At 35.7% G+C, this 20,020-nt stretch overlaps 3 protein-coding genes across 3 annotated transcripts; all 3 read right to left on the bottom strand.

Annotated features, from left to right (window-relative positions):
- Positions 1-374: 374 nt before the first annotated feature.
- Positions 375-2,788, bottom strand: LOC120000744 (ribonuclease 1-like). The gene is made up of 5 exons (XM_038848862.1): positions 2,710-2,788; positions 2,061-2,293; positions 1,799-1,964; positions 1,426-1,658; positions 375-527 (listed from the first exon to the last, which is right to left on the bottom strand). Exons 1-5 carry the CDS (start codon positions 2,786-2,788, stop codon positions 375-377), a joined length of 864 nt encoding a protein of 287 aa, XP_038704790.1.
- A 2,588-nt stretch (positions 2,789-5,376) lies between these two features.
- LOC120000745 (extracellular ribonuclease LE-like) lies at positions 5,377-6,340 on the bottom strand. The gene is made up of 3 exons (XM_038848863.1): positions 6,029-6,340; positions 5,815-5,933; positions 5,377-5,662 (listed from the first exon to the last, which is right to left on the bottom strand). The coding sequence occupies exons 1-3, from the start codon at positions 6,338-6,340 to the stop codon at positions 5,377-5,379; spliced, it is 717 nt and encodes a 238-aa protein (XP_038704791.1).
- A 5,313-nt stretch (positions 6,341-11,653) lies between these two features.
- Positions 11,654-12,620, bottom strand: LOC120000746 (ribonuclease 1-like). The gene is made up of 3 exons (XM_038848864.1): positions 12,306-12,620; positions 12,042-12,210; positions 11,654-11,904 (listed from the first exon to the last, which is right to left on the bottom strand). The coding sequence occupies exons 1-3, from the start codon at positions 12,618-12,620 to the stop codon at positions 11,654-11,656; spliced, it is 735 nt and encodes a 244-aa protein (XP_038704792.1).
- Positions 12,621-20,020: the final 7,400 nt, after the last annotated feature.

The following is a 20,020-nucleotide window of genomic DNA, read 5'->3' on the forward strand; positions in this document are numbered from 1 at the left end:
ATATTTATGTTGGATGGGGAGAGCTAGACTACTTTTGCTCAACAACCAATCCTACTGAGCTTGCCGGTACATGTTCCTTTGACGTTTGGAAGCATTAGAAAGTGGGAAGATTGAGAGAAATGTTTGACTCAATTCATTTGTAGAGGTGTCATAAATTCACACCTTTTATATATATCAATAATATTGTTCACTTTGTGTTATTCAGTTCCCATATATACATAGGTTCCGCAAGGCTTTGTTCTTCCTAAATCCAACTATTATTGGCCGAAGTTCAACTCAGTAAGCAAACCCAGCTACTATGATTAAAGCCCAACTTACTTAGGCTTAAAAAAAGGCATTGTTGTTTTGTTAAGGGGTGAGTTTGACTTTATAAATCACACTCGCTTGAGAGACCCAATCGATACGTATGGGATAATATTCCTTGTTCTATCTCTTTCCTTGGTTGGAGTGGAACTTTTTTTTTCTTTAGCGAGGAACCGTTTCACTCGGCGGACAGTCGAATGATCAAAGCGAAATGCTTTAGGCATCTTTTGAGCATAGCATTTTTACACGTAGAAATGTTATAATTTGGCCCAATCTAAATAATCCTTTGAGGTATTGTCCGCTCTAAGCCTAAGACTCCTAACTTATCTATCTCTCTCGTTGGTTTGGAGTTGGAGCTTTTGTTTTCTTTAGCGAGGAATCTTTTCACTCAACAGACAGTGGAATGATCAAAACCAAATGCTTTATGTTTGTATGTTACAATATAATTAATTAAATAAAAAAATTATCCTTATCCAGTTCGTTCCAGTGTATTCTGAGTTGTCTTGCTATGATACCAAGAGCCGGCCAACAAAATTTACTCACAAGGGATGAAGAATTGTCCTTTGTGAACTTTTGTTTTCTTGTCCGGCCGTGGAATCAAGCGGGGATGAAGAATAAATCGTTAAGAACAACATCTTTTGGGGACTCTAGTTCCCTTTTTTTTTTTTTGGTACCCTTGTTCACAAACTTAGACAAATCTAGCTGTCGAGGATGTATATATATTTGTTACCTTTTTTTTTTGAACGGGAAAAGGGGACTCGAACCCTGATCATCAGAGTAATACACACAATTCTTATCACTCTAACAAGTGGCTCTGGTGTATTGTGGACATATATTCAAAATAAGTATATCGAAAATCAAAAGACCATTACATACATACATACATACATACATACATGTATATATATATATGCTAGTTTCTCTCAAGAAGTTTTGCATGATTTAAGCCTTCTAACATTGCAATTCTTAGACATGAATGAGAATAAAGAAGCAAAGAAAGTGTTTTTATTTGGAAAGACAGGGTTTGACATATGACACACAGATTACCATTTATTCCATAAAGGTGGAGAGACGAGAAGAAGTGAAGAACAGTATTTTTTATTTTTGTTTTCCACCCTCTACGAAAGGAGTAGGAAACTTTATCCCTCTTTCCTCAAGATTTGGACAATTATCAAACTCCTTCTCGCATGACCTTGCAGTGCCATTCCTATGGAAGCATAACCAAATCTCGTTCAATTGTAACCTTCCTTTGTTATCTTTATCACAATGAATTGTAGGCTGCTTTCCTACGGCTTTACTTATTGCTTCTCTAATGGCAGATCCTTCATACCATTTACCATCTGGATAAATTTTTTCTATTTCAAAATATACAATATATTAATTACTTACAACACTGTTAATCACAATAATGTATTTGAAGACGTAATATGCTAAGAAATCATATAATCTTTACCTTTTTTGAGAATGTTACGAAAATTATATTGATTTATGATACGTAATGCAGTCTTAAAAAAATGTAAGGTTTTAGGTTTGTCAAAACACATTCCATGTTGCTCCCACTCATACTTCCAGAATCTTTCGCATGCTTCTTCGTCACGATAATACACAACATTTGGCCAATATTTCATCATATCAGTCAAAATTGAAGTTAATCGCGCCCTCTGTTAATGAAAAACATTTAACTAACACAATTGAAAACAAAAAATACTTAAAATATGATTTACATGAAATTTATAAGATATTAAATATATACTCACCGTAATATCGTCTGGCATCATCGGTGTGACATCAGTACATCCACTATTGGTAAGATAAGAAGGAACAACATCATCAGGCTCATACATTAGAAAAATACCATGGATGGTGAAATTTTTGAGGATTGGCTTATGATAATGAATTTTTTTATCAATCATCTCTTGTGTATTAAGATGAGTTACGGGCCACGTGGCAGCAAATATATAGTAATCATAAGGACCTTCTTTTGCTGCTTCTGTATAAGATAATACATGTATGAATATCACCACAAGAAAGCAAGAAATCACATCACCTAATGCCAGTTTTCCAGCCATATCTCAACAATTCAGAAGCTCACCACCCAAACTCTTATAATATTGGCCAATGCACTTGAGGCTTCTTTTTATAGTGCTGAATCCTCCCATGTATGTTGATTTTTTGTTTTATCTGAATTTCTCCGACACATCGTTCTGCTAGGCGCTAGCTATGCAATTTTGTCTCATTCAACATATAAGATTCCATCTTCTTATAATCCAAAGGACAGAAAATTATATCTTAACCTTTTATGTTTGCCCGTATCAAGTTAAATTGGTGCACAATTACCTCTTATCAATTCTTTGGATTGACAGCAAATTTTGAGACGCTAAAACCATCCACTATCCTCCAACAAACCCAAAGCCATTTTGGAGCCTTCTGATATGTATCCACTAGCCCAACGAGAATCTATAGACAAGTAAACAGCATTTACCATCTTACATATGAGTTTATAGCTAAGCATATATATAGGCGGTCACGTTCTCTTAGGTCTATTAGATTCTTTTATTTATTTATTTTAAGACCTTTCTTTTAAAAGGAATAAAATCATGCAAATTTTAGGCCGAAAGCGTATGATACCTCTAATTGATTTGGATTGAAAAAAATTAATATATTATTGCAGCGAACATCCACCCATTTTGGATAACTTGTAATAGTACCTTTTGGATGTCCTACGGATGAGCTAGTCCACAATGTGAGAGGACTTTATAGTGTATACTCTATTTGTTGGGTTTTGGATTCTCCAATTAAACTCACAAGTGATAGAGAGTGCTAAACTACAAGATCCCATACAGGAAGGCACCTTCATGGAATAAATGGAATAGGAGTAGGAAACTTTATCCCTCTTTGCTCAAGATTTGGACAATTATCAAACTCCTTCTCGCATGACCTTGCGGTGCCATTCCTATGGAAGCATAACCAAATCTCGTTCAATTGGAACCTTCCTTTGTTATCTTTATCACAATGAATTGCAGGCTCAGCGCAGCTTGCGCTATAAAACGATGTCGAGGGAAGCATTTTCAAGTGTTAATTGTAAAATGTGTCACAAAGTTAAGCCATGAAAATGCTTTACAATAGTAAAACCTGTCATTGCAAATTGTTGAGTTGTTGCCACTCTTTTTCAACAAAACTCATACACGTCTCATAGCCAAGCCATTAGCCATATCATTACATGCAACCCTTGCATGAGAAGCTCATCAACACGTGGCACAAGTTTTTACTATAATATTTTTTTGTTATTGGGTTTAGGGGTTGCATCATTGTATTTACAATAATTTTAAACTACTCTGTTATAGGTTCACATTTGGTCTTTGTTCCAGCTCATAGAGAATTTTACTGTCCGTGTTCCCATTCATCCCCAACTAGTTTATCATGTTCCTGTTACAGCTACTTGCAGGTCTAAACAAGACAACATCAAGTTCAATTTACTTTCAGAAGTACGGGGATAATGATGACCTGAAACAATGTCCTGAACCATTATTCCCCAAAAGAGTTGGTATTATCTTCTAGTTTCCTAAAAGGTTTCATGTGGTAATCAGGCTTGATATTCTGATATCAAAGCAAATATACCTCTAGTACTCTTGTCAATTATTTGCATAACTTATTTATTCTTTTTGTGGTTGAAAAGTCAAACTCTTGCTTATTCTTTCATCTCATTGTTTCGCTGCCCATAGGCGTTTGGGATTAGTGGAGAGTCATTCTTTCAGCTCATTTCTTTCAACTCATTGTTTCCTGCCCATGTCGCCGTTATCAACAATGGTTTTACTAAAAATAAAAGAAGCCGTTGTTTTCAACAGCGGTACCGCTGTTGAGAAACAACGGCAAGGTGTTAAAAGGCTAATTAATTTGAACTGGGCGTTATATGCCCAATTAAAAATTTTACGGATGTCAAAACAAAAAAAAAAAAACTCCAACTTATGTTGGCTTTAAAAAAGGCATTGTTGTTTTGTTAAGGGGTGGACTTGATTTTATAAATCACACTCGATTGGGAGACCCAACCGATACGTATGGGATAATATTCCTTGTTCTATCTCTATCCTTGGTTGGAATGGAACTTTTGTTTTCTTTAGCGAGCAACCGTTTCACTTGGCTGACAGTCGAATGATAAAGCGAAATGATTTAGGTATCTTTTGAGCATAGCATATTTACACGTAGAAATGTTATAATTTAGCCCAATCTAAGTAATCCTTTGAGGTATTGTCCGCTCTGAGCCTAAATCTCCTAACTTATCTATCTCTTTCGTTGGCCTGGAGTGGAGCTTTTGTTTTCTTTAACAAGGAATCTTTTCACTCGACAGACAGTGGAATGATCAAAACCAAATGCTTTATGTTTGTATATTACAATATAATTAATTAAATAAAAAAAATTGTCCTTCTCAAGTTCGTTCCAGTGTATTCTGAGTTGTCTTGCTATGATACCGAGAGCCGGCCAATAAAATTTACTCACAAGGGATGAAGAATTGTCCTTTGTGAACTTTGTTTTCTTGTCCGGCCGTGGAATCAAGCGAGGATGAAGAATAAATTGTTAAGAACAACATCTTTTGGGGACTCTTGTTCATTTTTTTTTTTTGGGTACCCTTGTTCATAAATTTAGACAACTCTAGTTGTCGAGGATGTATACATATCTGTTAACTTTTTTTTTTTTTTTGAACAGGGAATGGGGATTCGAACCTTGATCATCAGGGTATAATACACACAATTATTATCACTCTAATCAGTGGCTCGTGTGTATTGTGAACATATATTCAAAATAAGTATATCCAAAATTAAAAGACCATTACATACATACATATATATATGTGTGTGTCTATATATATATATATATGCTAGTTTCTCTCAAGAAGTTTTGCATGATTTAAGCCTTCTAACATTGCAATTCTTAGACATGTACTAGAATAAAGAAGCCAAGAAAGTGTTTTTATTTCGAAAGACAAGGTTTGACATATGACACACAGATTACCATTTATTCCATAAAGGAGGAGACACGAGAAGAAGTGAAGAACAGTATTTTTTTTATTTTATTTTTTTATCTTCGACCCTCTACGAAAGCAGTAGGAAACTTTATCCCTCTTTCCTCAACTTTTGGACAGTTATCAAACTCCTTCTCGCATGACCTGGCAGTGCCATTTCTATGGAAGCATAACCAAATCTCGTCCAATTGTAACCTTCCTTTGGTATCTTTATTGCAATGAATTGTGGGCTGCTTTCCTACGGCTTTACTTATTGCTTCTCTAATGGCAGATCCTTTATACCATTTACCATCTGGATAAATTTTTCCTATTTCAAAATATACAATATATTTACTTACAACACTGTTAATCACAATAATGTATTTGAAGATGTAATATGCTAAGAAATCATATAATCTTTACCTTTTTTGAGAATGTTACGAAAATGATATTGATTTATGATACATAATGCAGTCTTAAAAAAATGTAAAGGGTTGTTAGGTTTGTCAAAACACATTTCATGTTCCTTCCACTCATACTTCCAGAATCTTTCACATGCTTTTTCGTCACGATAATGCACAGCGTTTGGCCAATATGTCATCATATCAGCCAAAATTGAAGTTAATCGCGCCCTCTGTTAATGAAAAACATTTAACTAACACAATTGAAAACAAAAAAATATTTAAAATATGATTTACCCGAAATTTATAAGATTACATATATACTCACCGTAATATCATCTGGCATCATCGGTGTGACATTAGTACATCCACTATTGGTAAGATAAGAAGGAATAACGTCATAAGGCTCATACATTAGAAAAATACCATGGATGGTAAAATTTGCGAGGATTGGCAGATGACAATCAATTTTTTTATCAATCATCTCTTGTGTATTACAATGAGTTACAGGCCATGTGGCAGCAAATATATAGTAATCATAAGGACCTTCTTTTGCTGCTTCTGTATAAGATAATAGATGTATAAACATCACCACAAGAAAGCAAGAAATCACATCACCTAATGCCAGTTTTCCAGCCATCTCTCAACAATTCAGAAGCTCACCACCGGCCAATACTCATATAATATTGGCCAATGCACTTGAGGCTTCTTTTTATAGTGCTGAATCCTCCCATGTATATTGATTTTTTTTTTATCTGAATTTCTCGGACACATCGTTCTGCTAGGCGCTAGCTATGCAATTTTGTCTCATTCAACATATAAAATTCGAACTTCTTATAATCCAAAGGAGAGAAAATTACTATATCTTAACCTTTTATGTTTGCCGCCTGGGATATTCTCATTCAGCTATGTAAATGTGTATTATATAATATATATATTGGTACTATCTTTTTCACTAAATTATTTATTTGTAAGCATACCACAAAACAAAGACATTACATATGAGTTTATAGCTAAGCTTATATATAGGCGGTCACGTTCTCTTAGGTCTATTAGATTCTTTTATTTATTTATTTTAAGACTTTTTTTTTAAAAGAATAAAATCATGTGGATTTTAGGCCGAAAGCCTATGATGCCTCAATTTCATTTGGATTGAAAATAAAATTAATATATTATTGGAGCGAACATCCATCCATTTTGGATCCCTTGTAATAGTACCTTTTGGATGTCCTACGGATGAGCTAGTCCACATGTGAAAGGAGTTTATACTGTATACCTATTTGTTGGGTTTTGGATTCTCCAATTAAACCCACGAGGGACAGAGAGTGCTAAACTCCAAGATCCCATACAGGAAGGCATTATAGGTACTTGCTTACATGGCACTCCATTAGCAATATTGACCAAGTCAAAAGTACAATTCATCCAACATTGTCTTCGATCCACCTGGAATACTCTATGCGTAGCAGTTGGCAGTTGAGCATATGTAGAATGTTTTTTTGTCCATGTTATCATCGGAATCTTATGTCCTCGTTTTTGCAGTCTACATTTCGAGTTAGAGAAAAAAGCGGACGTCTAATTTCTTGGGCAAACAAAAAATGTAAAGGAGTTGGAGAACTGCTCCGAGACCTGAGCGAAGTCGTCCGACCACCGTGTGGATATTAGTGGAGGAGACTTTTGGAGGTATTCATTTCGCTCTTTTGAACAATTTTATTGCTAAGATCGTCGATGTATTGTCGAACTTAGTGTTCTAATCTCGCGCTGACTTTGATGCCGACCAAGATTTGATGTCCCTAGTTCTAAGGAACTCAATCTTGTGTCGTAATGTGCTGTTGAGGGTATTTAATTAATTTCAGGTTGTTTCTGTTTCTTTTAGGGTTTTTCCTCTGTTGTTCTGTGAAGTTTCTAAAAATGCAGTGAAATAAAAATCACTTGAAGTATACTCTCTCTCTCTCTACCGTTATCTCTGTTTCTTCTTGTTGTATGAGGGTATTGGAGTTTGGTTGTATTTTCTGGAAGCAAATTCATCTCTTATATTGAAGAAGCAGGTAAGGGAGAGGCGGGAGAAGGAAAGAAAAAAATAAAAATGGTGAGGAGCGCGGGAAAGAGAAGTTGGAGAAGAAGAGTGGATCGGAACATCGAACAAGGCTTCTGAATCACCGGAGTAGGAAGAGCACTTTTCTGGCCGTGGAATCGAGCGGGGATGAAGAATCAATCCTAAGAACAACATCTTTTGGGGACTCTTGTTCCCTTTTTTATTATTATTATTATTTTTTGTGGGTACCCTTGTTCACAAACTTAGACAACTCTAGCTGTCGATGATCTATACATATATGTTGACTTAGTCAACATATTGTGGACATATATTCAAAATAGGTATCTCGAAAATTAAAAGACCATTATATATATATATGTGTGTGCGCGTATATGTGTATATATGCTAGTTTCTCTTAAGAAGTTTTGCATGATCTAAGCCTTCTAACATTGCAATTCTTAGACATGTATGAGAATAAAGAAGCTAAGAAAATGTTTTTATTTCGAAAGACATGGTTTGATATATGACACACACAGATTGCCATTTATTCCATAAAAGTGGAGAGAGGCGAAGAACTATCTCTTTTATTTATTTTCCACCCTCTATGAAAGGAGTAGGAAACTTTATCCCTCTTTGCTCAAGATTTGGACAATTATCAAACTCCTTCTCGCATGACCTTGCGGTGCCATTCGTATGGAAGCATAACCAAATCTCGTTCAATTGTAACCTTCCTTTGTTATCTTTATCACAACGAATTGTAGGCTCAGCGCAGCTTGCGCTATAAAACGATGTCGAGGGAAGCATTTTCAAGTGTTAATTGTAAAATGTGTCGCAAAGTTAAGCCATGAAAATGCTGTACAATAGTAAAACCTGTCATTGCAAATTGTTGAGTTGTTGCCACTCTTTTTCAACAAAACTCATACACGTCTCATAGCCAAGCCATTAGCCATATCATTACATGCAACCCTTGCATGAGAAGCTCATCAACACGTGGCACAAGTTTTTACTATAATTTTTTTTTGTTATTAGGTTTAGGGGTTGCATTATTGTATTTACAATAATTTTAAACTACTATGTTATAGGTTCACATTTGGTCTTTGTTCCAGCTCATAGAGAATTTTAATGTCCGTGTTCCCATTCATCCCCAACTAGTTTATCATGTTCCTGTTACAGCTACTTGGAGGTCTAAACAAGCCAACATCAAGTTCAATTTACTTTCAGAAGTACGGCGATACTGATGACCCGAAACAATGTCCTGAACCATTATTCCCCAAAAGAGTTGGTATTGTCTTCTAGTTTCCTAAAAGGTTTCATGTGGTAATCAGGCTTGAAATTCTGATATCAAAGCAAATATACCTCTAGTACTCTTGTCAATTATTTGCATAACTTATTTATTCTTTTTGTGGTTGAAGAGTCAAACCCTTGCTTATTCTTTCATCTCATTGTTTCGCTGCCCGTGGGCGTTTGGGATTAGTGGAGAGTCATTCTTTCAGCTCATTTCTTTCAACTCATTGTTTCCTGCCCATGCCGCTGTTATCAATAGCGGTTTTACTAAAAATAAAGGAAGTTGTTGTTGGCAACAGCGGCGGCTGCTGTTACTCTAAAGCAGAAAATAGCGGCACCGCTAAAGACAAAGCAGTCTCAACAGCGGCAAGGTGTTAAAAGACTAATTAATTTGAACTAGGCGTTATATACCCAATTAAAAATTTTGCGGGTGTCAAAACGAAAAAAAACTCCAACTTATGTTGGCTTAAAAAAAGGCATTGTTGTTTTGTTAAGGGGTGGACTTGATTTTATAAATCACACTCGATTGGGAGACCCAACCGATACGTATGGGATAATATTCCTTGTTCTATCTCTATCCTTGGTTGGAATGGAACTTTTGTTTTCTTTAGCGAGCAACCGTTTCACTTGGTTGACAGTCGAATGATAAAGCGAAATGATTTAGGTATCTTTTGAGCATAGCATATTTACACGTAGAAATGTTATAATTTAGCCCAATCTAAGTAATCCTTTGAGGTATTGTCCGCTCTGAGCCTAAATCTCCTAACTTATCTATCTCTTTCGTTGGCCTGGAGTGGAGCTTTTGTTTTCTTTTGCGAGGAATCTTTTCACTCGACGGACAGTGGAATGATCAAAACCAAATGCTTTATGTTTGTATATTACAATATAATTAATTAAATTAAAAAAAATTGTCCTTCTCAAGTTCGTTCCAGTGTATTCTGAGTTGTCTTGCTATGATACCGAGAGCCGGCCAATAAAATTTACTCACAAGGGATGAAGAATTGTCCTTTGTGAACTTTGTTTTCTTGTCCGGCCGTGGAATCAAGCGGGGGATGAAGAATAAATCGTTAAGAACAACATCTTTTGGAGACTCTTGTTCACTTTTTTTTTATTTATTTTAAGACTTTTTTTTAAAAGACTAAAATCGTGCGAATTTTAGGCCGAAAGCATATGATGCCTCAAATTGATTTGGATAGAAAAAAATTAATATATTATTGGAGCAAACATCCACCCGTTTTGGATCACTAACAATACCTTTTGGATGTCCTACGGATGACGTATAGTCATCTCGGTATAAGAGACGATAGATGTTCGTTATTTCTGTTTCACGACCTGCTCTTATACCACTGTTGGCTAAATAAATCAGTAGATCAACAGAAGGAAGTCACACAGGAAACACCTTCTTCTCTGTATTTCATTCAAATTGGAAACACTTGCTTGCCTCGGCAAGCTTCTTACAAGCATACAGCTGACCTAACTTAGCAAACCAAGACAGATAAGGAAAAGACATTACAGACCCTTAATAAAAAGACATTATAGGTACTTGCTTACATGGCACTCCATTAGCAATATTGACCAAGTCAAAAGTACAATTCATCCAACATTGTCTTCGATCGACCTGGAATACTCTATACGTAGTAGTTGGCAGTTGAGCATATGTAGAATGTTTTTTTGTCCATGTTATCATCGGAATCTTATGTCCTCGTTTTTGCCGTCTACATTTCGAGCTCGAGAAAAAAGCGGATGTCTAATTTCTTGGGCAAACAAAAAATGTGAAGGAGTTGGAGAACTGCTCCGAGTACTGAGCGAAGTCATCCGACCACCGTGTGGATATTAGTGGAGGAGACTTTTGGAGGTATTCATTTCGCTCTTTTGAGCAATTTTATTGCTAATTACGTTCGTCGATGTATTGTGGAACTTAGTGTTCTAATCACTTGAAGTATACTCTCTCTCTCTACCGTTATCTCTGTTTCTTCTTGTTGTATGAGGGTATTGGAGTTTGGTTGTATTTTCTTGAAGCAAATTCATCTCTTATATTGAAGAAGCAGGTAAGGGAGAGGCGGGAGAAGGAAAGAAAAAAATAAAAATGGCGAGGCGCACGGGAAAGAGAAGTTGGAGAAGAAGGGTGGATTGGGACGTCGAACAAGGCTTCTGAAATAAGGTCTCTTCACCGGCCGGAGTAGGAAGAGCACTTTTCCGGCCATGGAATCGAGCGGGGATGAAGAATCAATCGTAAGAACAACATCTTTTGGGGACTCTTGTTCCCTTTTTTTTTAATTATTATTATTATTTTTGGGTATCATTGTTCACAAACTTAGACAACTCTAGCTGTCGAGGATCTATACATATCTGTTAACTTTGTCAGCATATTGTGGAGATATATTCAAAATAAGTATCTCGAAAATTCAAAGACCATCATATATATATATATGTGTGTGTATATATGTATATATCCTAGTTTCTCTTAAGAAGTTTTGCATGATCTAAGCCTTCTAACATTGCAACTCTTAGACATGTATGAGAATAAAGAAGCTAAGAAAATGTTTTTATTTCGAAAGACATGGTTTGACATATGACACACACAGATTGCCATTTATTCCATAAAAGTGGAGAGAGGCGAAGAACTATGTCTTTTATTTATTTTCCACCCACTATGAAAGGACCAGGAAACTTTATCCCTCTTTGCTCAATATTTGGACAATTATCAAACTCCTTCTCGCATGACATTGCGGTGCCATTCCTATGGAAGCATAACCAAATCTCGTCGAATTGTAACCTTCCTTCGTTATCTTTATTGCAATGAATTGTGGGCTGCTTTCCTACGGCTTTACTTATTGCTTCTCTAATGGCAGATCCTTTATACCATTTACCATCTGGATAAATTTTTCCTATTTCAAAATATACAATATATTTACTTACAACACTGTTAATCACAATAATGTATTTGAAGATGTAATATGCTAAGAAATCATATAATCTTTACCTTTTTTGAGAATGTTACGAAAATGATATTGATTTATGATACGTAATGCAGTCTTAAAAAAATATAAAGGGGTGTTAGGTTTGTCAAAACACATTCCATGTTGCTCCCACTCATACTTCCAGAATCTTTCACATGCTTCTTCGTCATGATAATACACAATGTTTGGCCAATATTTCATCATATCAGCCAAAATTGAAGTTAATCGCACCCTCTGTTAATGAAAAACATTTAACTAACACAATTGAAAACAAAATAATATTTAAAATATGATTTACACGAAATTTATAAGATTAAATATATACTCACCGTAATATCATCTGACATCATGGGTGTGACATTAGTACATCCACTATTGGTAAGATAAGAAGGAACAACATCATCAGGCTCATACATTAGAAAAATACCATGGATGGTAAAATTTCCGAGGATTGGCCACTGACATTTAATTTTTTTATCAATCAGCGCTTGTGTATTACATTTAGTTACAGGCCATTTGGCAGCAAATATATAGTAATCATAAGGACCTTCTTTTGCTGCTTCTGTATAAGATAATAGATGTATGAATATGATCACCACAAGAAAGAAAGAAATCACATCACCTAATGCCAGTTTTCCAGCCATCTCTCAACAATTCAGAAGCTCACCACCCAATACTCATAATATTGGCCAATGCACTTGAGGCTTCTTTTTATAGTGCTGAATCCTCCCATGTATATTGATTTTTTTTTATCTGAATTTCTCCGAGACATAGTTCTGTTAGGCGCTAGCTATGCAATTTTGTCTCATTCAACATATAAAATTCGAACTTCTTATAATCCAAAGGAGAGAAAATTATTATATCTTAACCATCTATGTTTGCCGTCTTGGATATTCTCATTCAGCTATGTAAATGTGTGTTATATATATATTGGCACCATCTTTTTCACTAAGTTATTTATTTGTAAGCATACCACAAAACAAAGACATTACATATGAGTTTATAGCTAAGCCTATATATAAGCGGTCACGTTCTCTTAGGTCTATTAGATTCTTTTATTTATTTATTTTAAGACTTTTTTTTAAAAGACTAAAATCATGTGAATTTTAGGCCGAAAGCGTATGATGCCTCAAATTGATTTGGATAGAAAAAAATTAACGGGAGCACTACATATCCCAGTAAAATATATCCCAAATGTCTCTCAGTCTATGTGGCAGTGACAATCATCATGTGACATGGAAAGTATGCCATTTGTTATTTTTTTTAGACAAAAATACCCTTATTTTTTGGTCTAATTTCTTTTCCCACATGTGCTGACATCATCTGATGACATCACTATTTTTTGTTTTTTGTTTTTATAAGCAAAAATTTAAAACGTTTTATCTCTTAAAATACATGTTAGATTTTGAAAAAAATTACATATTCGAAATCAACATTTAAAACTCTTTCCAATAAGATCCATTGTCGATATGTTTTATCGGGTCGCTATTAATTACATTGTTTTTGAAAACCATGCAATTACACTATTTCATTATCAGACTATAATTACATTATTTTGAATTACAGGAATTTTTATTACATTGTTTTACTGCTATTACATTGTTTTTGTGGAACTACATTGTTTATTTTAATTACACAGACATTAATTACATTGTTTTTTGGAATACATAGATTGTAATTACATTATTTTTTATTTACCCAGACTGGAATTACATTATAATTTTGCAGGTCAAGCTGAATCAATACAGTCACTACTATTATCATCCTAAATCAAGATTAATTTATAAATGAATCCAGGAACAATACATATACCAAATTCTTAGGTTTTTTTTTTGTGGACAAAACTATAAGATAATTTATTGATTATGAAAGGGGAAAAAAGCCTTGCAGAGACGCCTCCAACATAAACAAGCCCCAAAACTGGAACAACCACCCTACCAAAGCCAACAATAAGACAGAGCCAACACTCCAAAGAGCCAAACATTGACCCTGAAAACCCCAACAAAGAGAACCTTAAAACAAAAACACAAGTATGATATAAGGCAACTAACTCACTAACAAGCTAACTTTGAAAGGCTAGCATGAAAATCTACACAGCCCAAGTGGACCTAAAAACAAAAACACTGGTATAATCGAGAGCCCCTTTCTCACAACACAAACTCGAGGGAAGTAGCAACCAAAAGGGAAAAAAATCTCAAAAACTAATGCCCTATACCCCAAATCTCACCAAAACAGCATCCAAACCTAAAACCTTGAAGAATAAATCCAGGGGGAGAAATCATTGGAGAAAAGGACTCAGCTCATTAAGGACCAAAAGAACTATTGTGAGCCACCAGAATTAGCAACCTTCAACATAGCTAAAAAGAAGAAAAAAAAAAAGGCCTTCACCTCGGGGAGTCAAAAATGGGTCATCTACTTCCAATAGTTGTTACGGCCGACGAAGGACTAGGCTGGGTGCTCCTCATCTAAGGGAGTCCAATGCTCGTAATGACGTGCAGAAGAGACGCCGGGGGTGGCCGAATCGACCGTTTGAAGAAGCGGGAGGGCAGTGACTTTGGAGGATTTTTCCGGTGAAATCCTTGGCCATTGCTGTCGGTGGAGGGTTGGGACAGCTTCCCTCTGGCCTGGTGCTTTGTTTGGGACTAGTGGTAGGGCAAACCATGGTCGGATGACGAAGAGGCCATGATTGGCTGTGAGGTGAGGCGTGCGGGGAGGAGGGTGAAGAGATAGGGAAGAGAGAGAAAGGATAGAGGAAAAAGAGAAAATTAAGCAATGAGCCAAGGACATATGGGGAAATACAAAAAAAATTTAATTAATGCCATGCTGGCATGTACAGTTAGGATGCCACATATACTGGTATATTTCTGGGATGTAAATTTATTGGGATATATAGCTTTTTCGAAAAATTAATATATTATTGGAGCGAACATCTAGCCGTTTTGGATCACTAACAATACCTTTTGGATGTCCTACGGATGACGTATACTCATCTCGGCATAAGAGACGATAGATGTTCGTTATTTCTGTTTCACGACCTGCTCTTATACCACTGTTGGCTAAATAAATCAGTAGATCAACAGAAGGAAGTCACACAGGAAACACCTTCTTCTCTGTATTTCATTCAAATGGGAAACACTTGCTTGCCTCGGCAAGCTTCTTACAAGCATACAGCTGACCTAACTTAGCAAACCAAGACAGATAAGGAAAACACATTACAGACCCTTAATAAAAAGACATTATAGGTACTTGCTTACATGGCACTCCATTAGCAATATTGACCAAGTCAAAAGTACAATTCATCCAACATTGTCTTCGATCGACCTGGAATACTCTATACGTAGTAGTTGGCAGTTGAGCATATGTAGAATGTTTTTTTGTCCATGTTATCATCGGAATCTTATGTCCTCGTTTTTGCCGTCTACATTTCGAGCTCGAGAAAAAAGCGGATGTCTAATTTCTTGGGCAAACAAAAAATGTGAAGGAGTTGGAGAACTGCTCCGAGTACTGAGCGAAGTCATCCGACCACCGTGTGGATATTAGTGGAGGAGACTTTTGGAGGTATTCATTTCGCTCTTTTGAGCAATTTTATTGCTAATTACGTTCGTCGATGTATTGTGGAACTTAGTGTTCTAATCACTTGAAGTATACTCTCTCTCTCTACCGTTATCTCTGTTTCTTCTTGTTGTATGAGGGTATTGGAGTTTGGTTGTATTTTCTTGAAGCAAATTCATCTCTTATATTGAAGAAGCAGGTAAGGGAGAAGCGGGAGAAGGAAAGAAAAAAATAAAAATGGCGAGGAGCACGGGAAAGAGAAGTTGGTGAAGAAGGGTGGATTGGGACGTCCAACAAGGCTTCTGAAATAAGGTCTCTTCACCGGCCGGAGTAGGAAGAGCACTTTTCCGGCCGTGGAATCGAGCGGGGATGAAGAATCAATCGTAAGAACAACATCTTTTGGGGGACTCTTGTTCCCTTTTTTTATTATTATTATTTTTGGGTACCCTTGTTCACAAACTTAGACAACTCTAGCTGTCGAGGATCTAAACATATCTGTTAACTTTGTCAGCATATTGCGGACATATATATTCAAAATAAGTATCTCGAAAATTAAAAGACCATTATACACACATATATATATATATATATATATGTATGTATATGTATGTGTGTGTATGTATATATGCTAGTTTCTCTCAAGAAGTTTTGCATGATTTAAGCCTTCTAACATTGCAATTCTTAGACATGTATGAGAATAAAGAAGCAAAGAAAGTGTTTTTATTTCGAAAGACAGGGTTTGACATATGACACACAGATTACCATTTATTCCATAAAGGTGGAGAGACAAGAAGAAGTGAAAAACAGTATTTTTTTTTTAATTTTCCACTCTCTATGAAAGGAGTAGGAAACTTTATCCCTCTTTCCTCAAGATTTGGACAATTATCAAACTCCTTCTGGCATGATGATGCAGCGAGGCACGCACACGCCCAAGGGAAGGTGGGTACACCACTAACAGAACACACAGGCCCACATGGACAGGGGGCAAATCCCCGGGCCCAAGCCCAGCCCACAAGATTGGACCTAACTATCCACTAGAAAACCGGTTGACTAATGTTAGGTTTGCCCAACTTATAAACTAGACATTGAACCCCTTCACTTCCGATGTGGGATTCCCGCATCACATGACATTGCGGTGCCATTCCTATGGAAGCATAACCAAATCTCGTCCAATTGTAACCTTCCTTTGTTATCTTTATTGCAATGAATTGTAGGCTGCTTTCCTACGGCTTTACTTGTAGCTTCTCTAATGGCAGATGACAATGAATTTTTTTATCAATCATCTCTTGTGTATTACAATGAGTTACAGGCCATGTGGCGGCAAATATATAGTAATCATAAGGACCTTCTTTTGCTGCTTCTGTATGACTGTATAAGATAATAGATGTATGAACATCACCATAAGAAAGCAAGAGAGCAAATCACCTAATGCCAGTTTTCTAGCCATCTCTCAACAATGCAGGACCTCACACCCAGGCTTGTATATTATTCAATACATAGAGGGTTTTCAATTTATAGCGCCAATCCCACTATACATTATATATATATTAGCATCCAGTTGTCCAACTCTGGCCTATTGTTTTCTTGTTCTATGAATTCTTCGAATGCATCATTGTTTTTCAAAATATATATATATATATATATATATATATATATATATATATATACACACATGGCTGTTACTTTTAAAAAAAAAAAAAACATATAGCTTAAATTCAAAGTTTTTTTTGGGGTGGGGGTTTGATGTTCTGTTATGTTTGTATTACAATATAATAAATAAGTAAAAATTTCAAAAAATAATTAAATATTATAGAATACCAAACTACCATGATTTATAAATTTTTTAAAAACCAGTATTCATCATCTTTTTTTTTGAGATTTGCATCCAGTTGTCCAACTTTGGCCTTGTTTTCTTGTTCTATGAAATCTTTGAATGCATCATTGTTTTTCAAAAACCATGCACATGAGTTTTTTTTTTTTTTTTTTATTTTGGTTAGTATATCTGGTTAGAAATCCCCACCCACTCACATCAATATTATTATACTCTTTGGATTTCTCGATTCCCGTGAATAAATCGAACTTGCATGATTTTGTTTTTCTTGGGCTGTCTCGCTTGATAAGGAAATAACGAAAAAACAATCAACTATATGAGACTATCCATCTATATTAACTATTTAACTTTCTTATACTTATCTCATATCCGATATGAGACTCATCATTTGTGAATTTCCAATAATCTTCCTTCATATATGATTTCCTTCCTCATCAATTATACTCCCCCTCGTGGATTAACCACTCAATTCGTTACCGACTCCCGAAAGCCACTCAAATATGACAATTTCAGGAACAAAGCTTTGATAAATTTAGACATTGAAAATATGAACACACAAGACTTTCAATTTTTTTTTTATTTCTATACTAAAATTTTCTTTTAATTGATTTTTGTGACATTATTATTAACTTAGAGTATGTTTGGATTAAAGGATTTGATCTACCCATTGCCCAAGCTCAACTTCCAAGTAACCCAATCCCTAATCAATTTATTTCAATCCAACTATCCAAGTCTAAGCACTTAGCCTTTCCTTTGTACTATCGTTTGTAGCAGACAACAACAGTCGACTGAGAGGCCAGAGCTCGACTTATGCAGTTAGACACTAGATTTGGAAATTTCGTGTGAGAGCCTGCTGCTATATGACACTCCAAGTCTCCGATCTTTAGTCGTGCCCCTTCAACTGTCACCTAGCCTAGGCCTAGGTCAATACAATAGGGTTTCTTATTTCTTTTATTCTCTGGTCTCTTCAATCTAATTTAACCTACTACCAATAAAATATAGATTTCAGAGTAAACTTGTACTTATGTTGGAGCTTTGAATTCTTTGGGTGTCGAATTGTGATTCCTCCAAGTCATTCCGAATTGGGTATTGGGTAAATTTTCTGAATTGGATATTTGTAAATTTGTGTTTTGTGACTTTTGTCAATAAATTTGGGTATTGTCAATTTTTACACTAATGTTATTTGGATTTGGTGTTAATGAATTGTTTGTTATTTTTCAATTTGCGTCTTGTTAATTATTATGATATTCATTAATTGTTTGTTTGTCAATTGATTGTTTGTAGTTAGAATATGGAGAGATTTTTAAAAGAAAATTCCCACGAAGTTTAGGCGACAATGCATTTAATACTCCTCAACAATCTTTTTCTCAAATCTCAAAAATAATTTATTCGAATAGCCTCCCTTCAGATCCCACAGAAAGAAAAAAGATTTACGGATATCACCCAAACAAAATATGTATATATATGCTAGTTTCTCTTAACAAGTTTTGCATGATCAAGCCTTCTGACATTCTAATTAATTCTCAAACGTGTATGGGAATTAAAGAAGCTATGAAAATGTTTGTATTTCGGAGAAATGTCTTGACATATGACACAAATTGTCATTTATTCCATAAAGATGGAGAGAAGAAGAACAATGCTTTTTATTTTCTATCTAGCATGAAAGGAGCAGAAAACCTGATCCCGCTTGTTCCTACATTTGGACAATTATCAAACATTGTCTCGCATGACTTTGAGGAGCCATTCCTGTGGAAGCATACCCAAATCTCATACAATTGTACGCTTCCGTATTTATTTGTATTGCATTGAATTGTAGGATCTTTTCCTACGGCTTTACTTATAGCATTTCTAATGGCAGATCCTTTATACCATGCATGTATCATTTGGATAAATTTCTTCTGTTTCAAAATATACAATCTTTTTTTAAAATCATTTCATGTAAAGTAAATAAAAATTAGGAAATCTATCCAAATGGTACATGGTATGAAGGATCTGCCATTAGAAATGCTATAAGGAAAGCCGTAGGAAAGGATCCTACAATTCATTGCAATACAGATAAAGAAGGAAGGTTACAATTGCATGAGATTTGGGTATGCTTCCACAGGAATGGCACGGCAAAGTCATGCGAGACAATGTTTGATAGTTGTCCAAGTGTAGAGAGAACAGGGATCAAGTTTTCTACTCCCTTCATACCCGATGAAAAATAAAAGCACTGTTCTTACCCCTTTTATGGAATAAATGACAATGTGTCATTCGTCGAACCATCTCTCTGTTCTTAGCTTCTTTAATCCTCATCTCTGCCTCTCAAGAGATGAGGATCACCCATAAATGGATCCCAGCTGAAGTAGTAAGCCCATTTTAGCTCCTCTTGTTGGGCCTTGTTGTGTAACTCCAATTAATGAGCTAAGCCCGGATTAAGTAGTGAGCCCATTTTACCTCCTCTTGATGGACCTCGTATGTTTTACGAATTATAATTCCAATATAACCAAATCAAGCCTATGAAAGCACAGGTGTCAACAAGCCCCACGCAGGAGGCACAAATCAAGCCCACGCAGGGGTAAACTATCAAGCCCACGTAGGGGCAGACGAAGCCCACACACCTCCTTGTAAATATTCGGAGGAGGTGAGACTAGAACCCATGACCTCAGTCAGGGACATGCA

This window comes from Tripterygium wilfordii, chromosome 6, assembly GCF_013401445.1.
Source record: "Tripterygium wilfordii isolate XIE 37 chromosome 6, ASM1340144v1, whole genome shotgun sequence".
Taxonomy (NCBI): Eukaryota; Viridiplantae; Streptophyta; class Magnoliopsida; order Celastrales; family Celastraceae; genus Tripterygium; species Tripterygium wilfordii.

Bases quoted from the DNA above. Each gene is read 5' to 3' on its own strand.
- LOC120000744 (XM_038848862.1), bottom strand. From the start codon at position 2,788: ATGGTAAATGCTGTTTACTTGTCTATAGATTCTCGTTGGGCTAGTGGA. The intron at 2,294-2,709 runs GTTTGTTGGAGG...TATCTTATACAG, and splicing joins AGGCTCCAAAATGGCTTTGG to AAGCAGCAAAAGAAGGTCCT. The intron at 528-1,425 runs GTAGAGGGTGGA...TATGCTCAAAAG, and splicing joins TAAAGTTTCCTACTCCTTTC to ATGCCTAAAGCATTTCGCTT.
- LOC120000745 (XM_038848863.1), bottom strand. From the start codon at position 6,340: ATGGCTGGAAAACTGGCATTAGGTGATGTGATTTCTTGCTTTCTTGTG. The intron at 5,934-6,028 runs GTGAGTATATAT...TTTCATTAACAG, and splicing joins TGATGCCAGATGATATTACG to AGGGCGCGATTAACTTCAAT. The intron at 5,663-5,814 runs GTGTTTTGACAA...TGTGATTAACAG, and splicing joins GAGTGGAAGGAACATGAAAT to TGTTGTAAGTAAATATATTG.
- LOC120000746 (XM_038848864.1), bottom strand. From the start codon at position 12,620: ATGGCTGGAAAACTGGCATTAGGTGATGTGATTTCTTTCTTTCTTGTG. The intron at 12,211-12,305 runs GTGAGTATATAT...TTTCATTAACAG, and splicing joins TGATGTCAGATGATATTACG to AGGGTGCGATTAACTTCAAT. The intron at 11,905-12,041 runs GTATCATAAATC...ATTTTGAAATAG, and splicing joins TTTTTTTAAGACTGCATTAC to GAAAAATTTATCCAGATGGT.